General features: G+C 53.5%; 2 protein-coding genes across 3 annotated transcripts; both read left to right on the top strand.

Annotated features, from left to right (window-relative positions):
* The first annotated feature begins 868 nt into the window (after positions 1–868).
* Positions 869–2,926, top strand: LOC119365830 (anthocyanidin reductase ((2S)-flavan-3-ol-forming)-like). 2 transcript variants are annotated; one of them, XM_037631480.1, is made up of 6 exons: positions 869–1,116; positions 1,244–1,410; positions 1,622–1,831; positions 1,912–2,071; positions 2,204–2,417; positions 2,498–2,926. In XM_037631480.1, exons 1-6 carry the CDS (start codon positions 981–983, stop codon positions 2,643–2,645), a joined length of 1,035 nt encoding a protein of 344 aa, XP_037487377.1. In that variant the 5' UTR covers positions 869–980; the 3' UTR covers positions 2,646–2,926. The 2 variants fall into 2 exon arrangements, with proteins under 2 accessions (XP_037487377.1, XP_037487378.1); XM_037631481.1 differs by having other exon boundaries at positions 870–1,116; positions 1,622–1,822.
* Positions 2,927–4,276: 1,350 nt separating this feature from the next.
* LOC119365831 (anthocyanidin reductase ((2S)-flavan-3-ol-forming)-like) lies at positions 4,277–12,300 on the top strand. Its single transcript, XM_037631483.1, has 8 exons — positions 4,277–4,820; positions 4,969–5,135; positions 5,398–5,501; positions 10,146–10,157; positions 11,138–11,225; positions 11,315–11,474; positions 11,706–11,922; positions 12,074–12,300. Exons 1-8 carry the CDS (start codon positions 4,697–4,699, stop codon positions 12,219–12,221), a joined length of 1,020 nt encoding a protein of 339 aa, XP_037487380.1. The 5' UTR covers positions 4,277–4,696; the 3' UTR covers positions 12,222–12,300.
* The last annotated feature ends 625 nt before the right edge of the window (positions 12,301–12,925 follow it).

A 12,925-nucleotide genomic window follows, 5' to 3' on the forward strand; every position in this document is an offset into this window, starting at 1 on the left:
ATGTTTCAGTTTGTTTTCCCTTTTTTGCTTTTCACCAATATATTATCCATTGCTGACAGGTAATACAAAAGAAAGTATGCTCCTCCACTCCCTCTTTGTTATATATACACGCTACACATGTGTCTATGTATACAAAGAGAGGCTGAGTTGATTTCATTTGTTTGACTAGGCTGAGAATTGTATAGTTACCTCGTGCTCTAGTCCTCGTTATCTCTTAGTTTTTTTCTTTTCTTTTTTGATGTGTCATCATCTCTTAGTTGGCAGCACGTCGCGCTCGGGACCACTGTCCACTACACATTGACCTGGAAGAGAATTAGTGTATGGTTAATCCATCGTCTTGTCCTCGCCTCTTTTTTTCGAAACGGAGGCAAAAAATATTTGCCTCATGATTAATTAAGAAGAAAAAAATGCCTAGTTAATTTACGGAAAACCGGACGAAAACCGATACAAACTCCCAAATGCGGACTACTCGCAAAGTAGGAAACACCGAAACCGCTCAAGCGGCCCTCTAAACAAACAACAGCAGCAATCCTCGACACTTGAAGAACACAGTGAAACTCGTAACAAGCACACCAACGAAAACTGACCACCCTCCATCATGAAACCACATACGCCTTTCGGATGTCCTCGCCTCCTCGGCCTGTATATTCTTTGTCGGATGAAAAGGTTACTGTGCAGCTCCCTCGTGCTCCCCGTGCTCTAGACTCTCTCTATTCCGCATCCTTTTGTTGCAGGGCTGGCTCCAGGTGAAAACAGTCCCCAATCATGCGTTCTGATCCTGATATCGACTTGCGTGGGTGGTGTTGAACGCGGCTCCCCAACCACTGAAACCACCAGCCACGACCACGTCTTCTCTACATAATGCACGTGCAGGTGCGAGCACAATCCAGTTCCCTGACCACTCGACCAGAGGAGTAGAGCTGTGGTGCTCGAGTTACTGCCAGGAGCCCAGGAGAACTGTAGTAGTGATCACCGGCGATATGGCGGCGGCGGCTGGCGATGGGACGAGGAGGAAGACGGCGTGCGTCACCGGAGGGAGCGGCTACATCGCGTCGGCGCTCGTCAAGATGCTGCTGGAGAAGGGCTACGCCGTGAAGACGACGGTCAGGAACCCCGGTAATTACTAGACCTTTATTTATCTCCGATGAAACCATCAGGCCGCACGTATGGAGCCCGTGGCGGGATCGATTCTGTTGGCATCTGAAACTGATCGTATGCCTCGTGTGATGTTTTGGATTCCCAGATGACGGGGAGAAGAACGCGCATCTCAAGACCCTGGCGGCGCTGGGGCCCTTGGAGGTCTTCCGCGCAGACCTGAACGAAGAGGGCAGCTTCGACGACGCCGTCGCCGGCTGCGACTACGCCTTCCTCGTCGCCGCTCCGGTGGCCCTCATGCCAAAGAACCCCGAGGTAATCAAGTACACGACCACAAACTCCAGTCTCAGCGTTTACTTTGTTCTTCGTGTGTGCGCTTGTGTCACTGTCACAGTGTGTGAATGTGCACCATGATGGCATGTCTGTCACAAATCAGCATACTGTTCTTCTTTTCTTTCATTCTTTTTGGAAAAAGGAGACAAATCAGCATATACTCTTCTTAATTCGTTAATTTGGGTGATGTCAGGAAGAAGTGATCCAGCCAGCGATTCAAGGAACCCTGAACGTGATGAGGTCGTGCGTGAAGGCGGGGACGGTGAAGCGCGTGGTGCTGACATCGTCGACGGCCGCCATCTCCAGCCGGCCGCTGGAAGGCGACGGCCACGTCCTGGACGAGGACTCCTGGTCCGACGTCGAGTACCTCAGGGCCACCAAGAGCGGTACCTGGGTGCGTACGGTCGGTGGATCAATCAGTGGAACGTAGCATATGAGTCTGGAACGACGCCGTAACTACGTGTTGTCTTGGCGTTGCTGCAGGCGTACCCTGCCTCGAAGGTGCTCGCGGAGAAGGCGGCGATGGCGTTCGCCGAGGAGAAGGGCCTCAGCCTGGTCACCGTGTGCCCCGTGGTCGTCGTCGGCGGGGCCCCGGCGACCAAGGTGAAGACCAGCGTCCCCGAAGTCCTCTCCTTGCTCTCCGGTGAGGCCTCCGTCCGGATTTCAGCCCCGTTCTTCTCCGCGTCTCTGTTCCAAGTTTCAACGCTACGCCCGCCGTGATCGCGTGCTATATACTCCGTATAACGTGGCGCGCGTGATGGATCGCTCACTTCAGGCGACGACGACATGGTGGACAACCTGGAGCTGATCGAGAAGGCGTCCGGGTCGATCCCGCTGGTCCACATCGACGACGTGTGCCGCGCCGAGATATTCGCCGCCGAGGGGGCCACGTCCGGGCGGTACATCGTCTGCACCCTCAACACCACCGCCGTGGCGCTCGCCCACTTTCTGGCGGCCAAGTACCCGCAGTACGAGATCAACGACGACCGGTACGTACTCAACTGCCCACCTAGACGAGTTACGAAGCTTGTGTGCACTGACTAGTCGTGAGCTTGTGTTTGGTTTGCAGCATTGGTCATCTTCCGGAGAAGCCGAGGGTGAGCATCTGGTCGGACAAGCTCATCAAGGAGGGGTTCGAGTACAAGTACAAGAACCTGGACGAGATATACGACGACCTCGTCGTGTACGGCAGGACCCTGGGACTCCTTAAATACTGATCTCAGTACGGGATTATGCGCTTGCAAAATAAATCTATCCTCTACTCCTAGAGGCTAGAGCACAAAATGTGTGAAATGTTTGTGCTTAAGTTCAGTTTCATGATTGCTGACCGAGAGCAGAGCTTGTAAAATCGTGTAGCTTTGTTTTGCCCTTCTTGTTTGTGTTTATCTCGCAAGAAATGAGATTACTATTTCCATGTCACGATCGAGAACCATCTGATCTAGACATCAAATCTGTAAAATATAACTGGATAAGAAAATATTGATATGCTGGTTCGTCATCACTCCTAGAAAGAAAAGGGGTCATATATTGATATGAATCTCCATGGACATTTGTAATGTTCCGTGGCTTCCAAGTGGTGATTAAGACAGTCGACGGATAATCCGGTTCGACGATCCTTCATGGAAGCAACATTGTCCCCCCCCCCCACCCCCACCCCCTCTTACTTGGACTGGGCCCACATGTCATAGACCCAAAGGCACATGCAGCTATGGCACCGAAGCAGCGTCCCTCTTACTTGGTCTTTAGAATCAGAGCTAACATGTTCTCGGTGCTTGTGGACAATTATTTACCAAATTTTAGCGTAGCTTTACAAGAGCTGTCGTGGGGTTGTCAGTGGTGAAGTCACAATTGTTTGTGGGGACTATTGACTATGATGCTTGCCTAGCGTGTGAGCGTCTCTGTTGTGTGTCAGGTCGGCCATGTGTGCCCTCAAAGCTGTCATGTTACATAACGACTGATGTGGATGTTTATTTTGGTTTTAACCTTAAGTACTTTCCATAATGTTAATTAAGCATATTTTCTATCATTAAGATGGGATGAAGTTTTTTTCTTCATTGTTCAAAAAAAATTATACTCCCTTCGTAAACTAATATAAGAGCATTTAGAATACTAAAGTAGTGATCTAAACACTCTTATATTAGTCTACAGAAGGAGTACATGCAATATGTTCTCATATAATCCATCTGTTTCAAAATAGATGACTCAACTTTAGTTATTTTGAAACGGAGGAAGTATTGATGTGCAAAGAAGTGTAGTTTGTGCACTCAGTGGTCCCTCATAGCTTCTGGAGGAGCCAATGGTCAGCGACTGGTCCAACAAGCTCATCAAGGAGGGATTCAAGTACAGGTACAAGAATTTAGATGAGATATACCATGATGTCGTCGTGCACAACAAAGACCCTAGGAATCTTTCCATCATGACATGGTGGACTTCTCGATCTTTATGCACTTGCAAAATAAACCATTCCTTCTAAGGGCACAAAACATGTAAAAATGTTGATGGCTATGCTTGATTTCTCGATTTCTCGCCGAGAGCACATCTTGGTAAAATGTTGCGTGTACTGTTTGTTTAGTTCTTGCCTGTGTTTATCTTATATATGAAAATGAGATTACTATTTCCATGTCACTGTCGAGAACCATATTTGTGCCTTGGTAAAAATTGTTTGTATACAAAAATGAAATTGTAAAAAGGAGTAGAAAATAAAATAAATGAAATGAAATTTTCAAAAAATAAAGCTGAAAAAGGAAAACTGAGGAGAAAAAAAACACCGGCCATTTCATCCCGGAAGGGGAGAACTGCTAGCCCATCTTATCTCTCACCATTTTCTCATAAAAAAAATCTCATCTCTCACGAAGCATGTTTTCTAAGAAAAAGGAAAAAAAATAAAAATATCGCCAACATCACGTGCTACTGAACGTAGCTCGCTGTTGAGATCGACCAACCAAAGCTCTCGAAACAGGTTTCGTCCCGTTTTAAGATAAGGCAAATGACCAACCAAAGCTACCCGTCACTTTCTCACAGTGACTCTACATAATATGCTGGTCATTTTCATCTACCAAAAGGACCTCCTCTCATTGATTCGTACTACGATAATTTACCACTGGCCCGCAGCTTGTCTGTCTGTATACACAGGATCTTCCTTGCACCGAGGGGATATATGCGGGTTCTCAGGTATTCGCAGTGTGCCAACAAGGCAACAACCAGACCAGACCAGACTAGAGCAGAGGAACCTCCCTGGATCGCGACACTAGAGTAGTGGCCGGCGGCGATGTCGGCGGGTGAGAGAAGGAAGACGGCGTGCGTCACCGGAGGGAGCGGCTACATCGCCTCAGCGCTCATCAAGCTGCTGCTTGTGAAAGGCTACGCTGTCAAGACGACCGTCCGAGACCCCGGTTGGATTCTTGACTATTCTTTCCAGTTTCATCTTCAGTAAATTCAGCCAGGAAAGCATGCCTACCAAATCTTTTGCTGAAATTGCTTCGAGTTTTTGTGCTCCCAAGGTTCGCCCCCAACTGAAGATTCTGTGATTTGTCGCTGCAGATGACACGGAGAAGAATTCCCATCTCAAGGACTTGCAAGGACTTGGCCCCTTGGAGATCATCCGTGCCAATCTGAGTGAGGAAGGCAGCTTCGACCAAGCTGTTTCCGGCTGCGACTACGTCTTCCTCGTCGCCGCTCCTCTGAACCTGATGTCGGCAGATCCGGAGGTAAACTGACTTTTCCACCAAGCTTCGTTTTCACGTACATCTGTGTTGGTAGTGTAGATGTGTAGTTAGTGGGTTGGAACGCAATCATTATGTTGCTCGCCCCTCTGTCAGGTAGAGAGCTTCTGAATTCTGATCCTTATTACCCTCTGATGGCAATTGTCATTTTAGCATTCGGCATCCCAATTATGTCAGCTTATTTCCTCTTGAGGGACAAGTATAACTTACTGTGTGCTTTGTGTTGCTACGGTGATGGTGACAACAGAGAGATCAGGTCGAAGCCACTGTCCAAGGAACGCTCAACGCCATGAGGTCCTGCGCGAGGGCAGGGACGGTGAAGCGCGTGATCCTGACGTCGTCCACCGCCGGGTATCCAGTGTTAGCCCGAACTACTGAGACCAGAGGGTCGTGACTATCTACTGGTAGTACTTGCACTCAGCTCACTAGTATAACACACACACACTAGTGCAGGGCAAGACACACACACGAGGAGAAAAGACGCTCACGGGATACTAGTTGTATGAAGCTCAAATGCTTGGAATGGAATGCATACAACCGGGGTGTGTGCTGCTGCTTATATAGCAGTTTGAACCGACCTACTGTTCTAAATGAGCTAAGCTCTTACGTCATTCCAAAACACCACATCACTGCTGACCTATACTACTTCCTTAGCTACTAAGGCACGCCTGCTGCTCTTGCTAGTAAAAAAGATTTTACTTGCTGCCGTGCCGACATGCAGCCATGCATGCATCTGAGACGTAAATGCTACTGTTGCCGTTGTGTGTACCGGAAGATCAAGTTTGACTCAACATTCTCCCCCTCAAACTTGTCGAAGGAGCTTGCTGTCGATGATCCCGACCTTGTCGCGCAGCTCCTGGAACCGGACACGACCAAGTGACTTGGTCAGGATGTCCGCCTTCTGTTCACCAGTCCTGATGAACTCCACGATCACCGAGCCTTTCTCGACGCAGTCACGTATGAAGTGATAGCGGAGATCGATGTGTTTGCTGCGGTCGTGTAGCACTGGATTCTTGCAGAGGGAAATCGCCGACTTGTTGTCGACGAAGATGAGCGCAGGGGCGGTGTCCTGATTCAGCATCTCGCCGAGAAGGCGAGCAAGCCAAATGCCTTGACAGGCCGCTGTAGCTGCCGCGATGTACTCCGCCTCGCACGAAGATACGGCGACAACCTTCTGCCTCACCGATTGCCAGCTGACGGGACTATTCCCGAGAAGGAATAGTATGCCCGAGGTGCTCTTCCGGGAGTCCACGTCACCAGCGTGGTCGGAGTCGCTGTACCCGACCAAGCTCTCGCCGTCGCCACGACGATACACGCATCCATGCGTGAGCGTACCCGCGATGTACCGGAGCAGGTGCTTGACGGCAGCCAGGTGATCGCTTGCCGGAGCTTCCATGAACCTACTCAGGTATCCGACAACGAACGTGATGTCCGGTCGGGTGTGCACGAGGTACCCGAGACTCCCGATGATGCTACGGTAGAGTGTGGCATCCACCGCCTTCTCGCGGCTCTCCTTGCTGAGCTTCAGTCGTGCCTCCATTGGAGCATGCACAGCATAGCAGTCCTTCATGCCTGCTCGCTCGAGCATCTTGGTGGCGTAGGCCGTCTGCGTGATCGTGATGCGACCACCCTCCTGGTTCACCTCCAGCCCGAGGTAGTACCGGAGCAGCCCAAGGTCGCTCATGCTGAAGAGACGATACATCTCTCCCTTGAAGCGTTGAACCTCTTCAGGCTCTGCCCCGGCGATGACCAAGTCATCGACGTAGATGCCGACGATGAGCAGCGTGTTCGCGGTGCCACGCGAGTACACACCATGCTCAGAAGCGCTGCGTGAGAACCCAAGGGATGCGAGGCTTGCATCGAGCTTGGCGTTCCACGCCCTTGGGGCCTGCCGGAGACCATAGAGGGCCTTGTGTAGTCGATACACGCCCTGCTCATGGCCCTTGGCAACGAACCCGGGTGGCTGGGTGACGTACACCTCCTCGTTAAGGTCGCCGTTGAGAAACGCCGACTTGACGTCCATGTGGTGTACCTCCCACCCACGGTGAGCGGCCACGGCAAGGATGAGCCGCACCGACTCCAGCCTTGCCACCGGAGTGAATACTTCCTCGAAGTCCACTCCCTCACGCTGCACGTAGCCCTTTGCGACGAGGCGCGCCTTGTGCTTGACAATGGCGCCGTGCTCGTCCTTCTTCACCTTGAAGACCCACTTAAGCCCGATGGCTCGGTGCCCAGCAGGCAGCGTGGTGAGTGTCCAAGTGGTATTGTCGTTGATCGACGCCAGCTCGTCCAGGATCGCGTGGCGCCAGCAATCCTCTTGCTCGGCCTCCGCGAATGTGGTCGGCTCCTCGCCGGCCATCAGATGCAAGACCTCGTCGTCATCAGCGTCCTCATCCTCGGGCTGTTGCGGTGTTGCCGCAGCTTCGCCGAGGAGATCCCCCATGCGCCAAAACCTGTGGGGGGCGCCTACGCTGTCGTCGGCGTCGAATAGCTCCGACCTCGCCGTTGGCGGGGTTGCGAACTGCCTCCCAGGACCCATGTTGCTTGACGTCGTGGTGTTCGGCGACACCGTACCCGGGGACGGTGTTCTCGGGGTCGCTGTTCCCGGATCCACACCTCCCGAGCTTCCCGGGGTGGTACTTCCCGGGGTCTTGCTTCCCGGGGTTGTAGAGTACATCGGGTACTCCACAGTGAAGGAACTGCTTGCCGGGGCCTCCCCCGACGCCTCCCAAGTCCATCGCGCGTCTTCGTCGAAGATGACGTCGCGAGAGACATGTACGCGCTTTGAGACGGGGTCATACATCTTGTACGCCTTAGAGCCCGTCTCGTAGCCCATGAACACCATTGGGGTGCTCCTGTCGTCGAGCTTCTTCAGCTGTGGGCGCGTCGTCTTGACGTGCCGACGCAGCCAAAGGTACGAAGGAAGCGTACATCGGGCTTCCTCCCATACCACGCCTCGTAAGGCGTCTTGCCGTCGATGCTCCTTGTGAAGGAGCGGTTGAGGATGAAGACGGCCGTGAGCACGGCCTCCCCCCAATACGTGCTCGGCACCTGCTTTGCCTTGAGCATGCAGCGTGCCATCCCAAGCACTGTCTGGTTCCTCCGCTCGACGACGCCGTTCTGCTGCGGCGAGTAAGGGGTTGTGAGGTGACGTTGCACCCCTTTCTCGTCGCAGTGCTTGTAGAACGTGGCCGATGTGAACTCGTCGCCACGGTCCGTGCGCAGCACGCGCATCTTGTGGCCACACTCGACCTCTGCTGCCGCTTGCTGCTTGACAATGGCTTGCTCCGCCTCATCCTTGGAGGCGAGGAGCAGCACCCACATGAACCTGCTGTAGTCGTCGACGAGCAGCAGGATGTAGCGACGCCCTCCTGGCGTTGCCGGGGTGATTGGGCCGCAGAGGTCCCCATGAACTAGCTCCAGGGGTTTCTGCGCCCGATAGCGTGCCTTCTCGGGAAAGGGCAGACGCCGCTGCTTCCCCACAAGACATGCATTACACAGCTCGTCGGCATGCTCGATGTGAGGTAGCCCACGAACGAGGTTGCCTCGCGCCATCTTTCGCAACCCGTCGAAGTGCTGGTGTCCTAGCCGGGCATGCCAACGCCACGCGTCGGAGACATGGCCCACGGCAAGGCACACAGGATGCACGGGTTGAAAGAAGAATTTGTAGAGGCGGTTCGGCGAGCGGGTAACCTTGATGAGCAGCCTCTTCTGCTGGTCGTGCACGGTGAGAACACCGCGCCGGATGCCGATGTCGAACCAGCCCTCGTCGAGTTGCCCGACACTCACGACGCTGCTTGTGAGCGCCGGAATGAAGTAGACGTCCGTGAACGCCCTGTGATCACCCCCTTTGTCGGCGAAGACGACGGTCCCGCGCCCGTGGATCTCCACCACGGATCCGTCCGCGAACCGCACCTTCCCGGTGATTGAGCGGCCTAGCTCTGCGAACGCGTCGACCGAACCAGTCATGTGGTTCGTGGCGCCGGTGTCGAGGAACCAACCCTCACTTTGCTTGCCTCCTGCAAGCGTGGGTGTGGTCACGGCTCTCTCCTCGTTGAGGAAGACGTAGCCGCACACACACACCGTTGTCGGGGAGCCATCTCCCATCATCACGGTGGACCCCGAACACTTCGGCGTTGGGGTGTGGATGACCTGAGTCTCCGTGCGATCCTGCACGGAGTCGATGGTCGCCAGCATCATGGTCGGAGCATGGTCCGCCATATGCGTCATTGCCGCGCCAACTCGCGCGACCTTGTCGGGTCCCGAGGTTGTCAGGGACGCCGTCGCCGGGGTGTGGCTCCCCCACACCTGGGCCTTCATCGCCTCCCAGTCGACAGGCCCCGAGAACGTCATTGTCGAGGTGTGGCCTGTCACTGGAGTGATGGTTCCCGTGGACGGGCTCCGTGCCTCCTGCACGGAATGGGTGGATGTCAGGGCCGTGGTCGTGGGAGACGCTGAGCTCTCCTGCACGGGCTCGACTCTTGCCAGCATCATTGCCGGCCCACCATCCACGTCAGCCTGGACGAGGTTTGCCGTTGCCGTGGCTGCCTCGTCGGCTTTCCTCTTGTGGCAATCCCGGATCCAGTGACCCGGCATGTCGCAGTAGCGGCACTTGCCACCGTTGCCAGCGCCTCGCCCTGCCCGGCTTGGCTTGCGACCGCGGTTGCCGCCACCGCTCTGGGCACGACCTCCGCCTCTGCCGCGACCTCTGCTTCCCGTGGGGGCGCCTCCCCCACTGCCGGAAGAGCCGTCGCGGCCGCGCTGCTGAAGCTGCGCATCCCACTGCTCCCTGGTGAGCAGTAGTTCGCCGCCAGCACGGTTGTCGGCTTCGTCGCCGCGCTCCTCGACGACCTTGAGCCGCCCTACCAGCTCCTCGATCGTCATGGTGGAGAGATCCACCAAACTCTCGATGGACCATGCCAGTTGCTTGTACTGCCTGGGGACGACGCGGAGGAACTTCAGAATCACCATCTTGTTGTCGATGGGATCTCCGAGCGTTGCGAGCTCGTTGACGAGACCTTGCAGCCGCAAGGCGAAGTCGTCGACTTGTTCACCGGCCTTGAACCGGATCTCCTCGTACTGGAGGCGCAAGGTCTGGGCCTTCGACTCCCGTACACGCTCCACGCCGATGCGCATAGTCTTGATGGTCTCCCATGCTTCCTTGGCCGTCTTCTTGGCGCCAAGGGTGAGCACCATCTCCTCTGGGACGGAGCGCAAGATCGCCTCCATCGCCAGCCGGTCCTCCTCGTACTCGACATCGCCGGTTTCTACGGCTTTCCACATATGCCGCGCCTCCATGATGACTTTCATCATGACCGACCAACTGGGGTAGTTGGTCCGCGTGAGGAGGGGGAAGGAGGTGCTGGACATGCCCACGTCTCGCACGGAGCGTGGCGCACCTAGCTCACCTCCCGGCCTGCCTCGCAGCGCGAGCGCGTCCGCCGCACGGGTGTCCTCAGCCGAGCTCTGCCCGGCGGTCTTGGAGCCGTCGCCGGCGACGCCTTCCTTCGGCATATGTTTCGGCATAACCTAAGGCTCTGATACCAATTGTTAGCCCGAACTACTGAGACCAGAGGGTTGTGACTATCTACTGGTAGTACTTGCACTCAGCTCACTAGTATAACACACACACACTAGTGCAGGGCAAGACACACACACGAGGAGGAAAGACGCTCACGGGATACTAGTTGTATGAAGCTCAAATGCTTGGAATGGAATGCATACAACCGGGGTGTGTGCTGCTGCTTATATAGCAGTTTGAACCGACCTACTGTTCTAAATGAGCTAAGCTCTTACGTCATTTCAAAACACCACGTCACTGCTGACCTATACTACTTCCTTAGCTACTAAGGCACGCCTGCTGCTCTTGCTAGTAAAAAAGATTTTACTTGCTGCCGTGCCGACATGCAGCCATGCATGCATCTGAGACGTAAATGCTGCTGTTGCCGTTGTGTGTACCGGAAGATCAAGTTTGACTCAACATCCAGGAGGCCGCTGCAGGGCGACGGACACGTGCTGGACGAGAGCTCCTGTTCCGACGTCGAGTACCTCAGGGCCAACAAGCCACCAACCTGGGTACGTGCGTTTCACTGGGTTGGGATTTAGGAACACGACACCTGCCATGGGCTGACCCTGGTATCTTGTCCTCCGCGTTCATGTCGCAGGGGTACTCGGTGTCGAAGGTGCTCGCGGAGAAGGCGGCGAGTAGATTCGCGGAGGAGAACGGCATCGACCTCGTCACCGTGTTGCCCGTGTTCACCTTGGGCGCGGCGCCGGTCTCCAAAGCAGCATCCAGCGTTCCCGTCACCCTCTCCTTGTTGTCAGGTGAGTGATCGAGGCATACGTGTTGAGCATCCCTGCAAGCATTCCTTTCTTTTTTGTTTACAGACTGGAAGATTCAACAAAGAAGCTATGATCTTGAGTAGTCGCTTATTTTCACATATTACTTGCTGAAATTTGGAGAGACCGATAGAAGACATTTCATATGGCTATTTGTTTATCATTTTGGCATTCCATTATAACCCGATTGACCGGTGACGTGTCTATATATCTCAGGTGATGAAGCGCAGTTGGCCATCTTGGAAGGCTTGCAGTCCGTCACCGGCACCGTGTCGATAACCCACGTGGAGGATCTCGATCGCGCCGAGGTGTTCGTCGCCGAGAACGAGTCCTCGTCTGGGAGGTACATCTGCTGCAGCCACAATGTCACCATCTTGCAGCTTGCTGGTCTCATGGCACAGAAATACCTGCAATACAATGTGAATGCCGATCGGTATGTACTACTCCCTCTATTTCAAAATAAGTGTCTCGCGTTTAGTACAAAGTTGAGATACTTATTTTGAGACGGAAAAAGTACAAATCTTCCACATGCATGCATGTTCATGCGGTGACGGTGAGCTATTGACGACATGTGTTTTCTGTAGATTTCGTGGGTGCCCCGAGCAATCGAAAGTGTGCATTTCGTCACAGAAGATTGTTGGGGAAGGGTTTGTCTTCAAGTACGAGAGCCTGGGTGAGATTTTGGATGACCTTGTTGAGTACGGCAGGGCCACGGGGATTTTACTCCACTGACATGTTGGTCAGCAGCCGATCTATATGTGATCGCAACAAAAGATGTGCTTCAAAATAAGTAAAGTCTCACGACTGTGAATGTGCGTGTGCAAATATGTAGCTTTTTTCTTTCACATTTTCTTTTTGAAAGAAAGTGGTAAGAAGTACCCAAAGTCGCATTCATCATGGACTGAACCTTTGTGGTGGCATTGTACAACCACTCCCGCCGTCCCACGAACTATTTACTTTTGTTGCATATATCATGTTATGTCACGCTTAGTGAGTTTGGGATGGGCTTGTTCTCACCACCTCCTTATCATTCATCCGATCTCAACATGAGTGTATTTCTCAGCACGGACACGTGTTGATGAGTGTTGATAAGCATGCACAAGAAGGTGGCACTGTCTGGCGTTAGAGTGACGTCGATGGCAAAAGGGCCTGACAAGGTAGTACACATTAAGGATCTGCTACACCGGTTGGTGCTCAGGGCTTGCCATCGGGCGGCTTGGTGAGAGCACCGAATTACACGGTCTATGTTGGTGCGAGGTCAGAACACATCTCGAGGCTTGTAGGTATGGCAACAATGATCTTCGGGAAAGTAGTTTTGGGTTGTTTCATGTAATTATTTTATAAGATAATTTAATAAGAATGGTTGTGTGTGTTATTCGGTGCAGAGGACAGGGTTATCCTTCTTTTCAAAAGAAAACGTAAGTGCATATCTAACA

Source organism: Triticum dicoccoides, chromosome 2B (genome assembly GCF_002162155.2).
Source record: "Triticum dicoccoides isolate Atlit2015 ecotype Zavitan chromosome 2B, WEW_v2.0, whole genome shotgun sequence".
Lineage (NCBI taxonomy): Eukaryota > Viridiplantae > Streptophyta > Magnoliopsida > Poales > Poaceae > Triticum > Triticum dicoccoides.

Excerpts from the sequence above, each read along its gene's own strand:
- LOC119365830 (XM_037631480.1), top strand. The coding sequence starts at position 981 with ATGGCGGCGGCGGCTGGCGATGGGACGAGGAGGAAGACGGCGTGCGTC. Across the intron at positions 1,117-1,243 it reads GACGACGGTCAGGAACCCCG|ATGACGGGGAGAAGAACGCG; the intron begins GTAATTACTAGA and ends TTGGATTCCCAG. Across the intron at positions 2,418-2,497 it reads TACGAGATCAACGACGACCG|CATTGGTCATCTTCCGGAGA; the intron begins GTACGTACTCAA and ends TTTGGTTTGCAG.
- LOC119365831 (XM_037631483.1), top strand. The coding sequence starts at position 4,697 with ATGTCGGCGGGTGAGAGAAGGAAGACGGCGTGCGTCACCGGAGGGAGC. Across the intron at positions 11,475-11,705 it reads CACCCTCTCCTTGTTGTCAG|GTGATGAAGCGCAGTTGGCC; the intron begins GTGAGTGATCGA and ends TATATATCTCAG. Across the intron at positions 11,923-12,073 it reads TACAATGTGAATGCCGATCG|ATTTCGTGGGTGCCCCGAGC; the intron begins GTATGTACTACT and ends TGTTTTCTGTAG.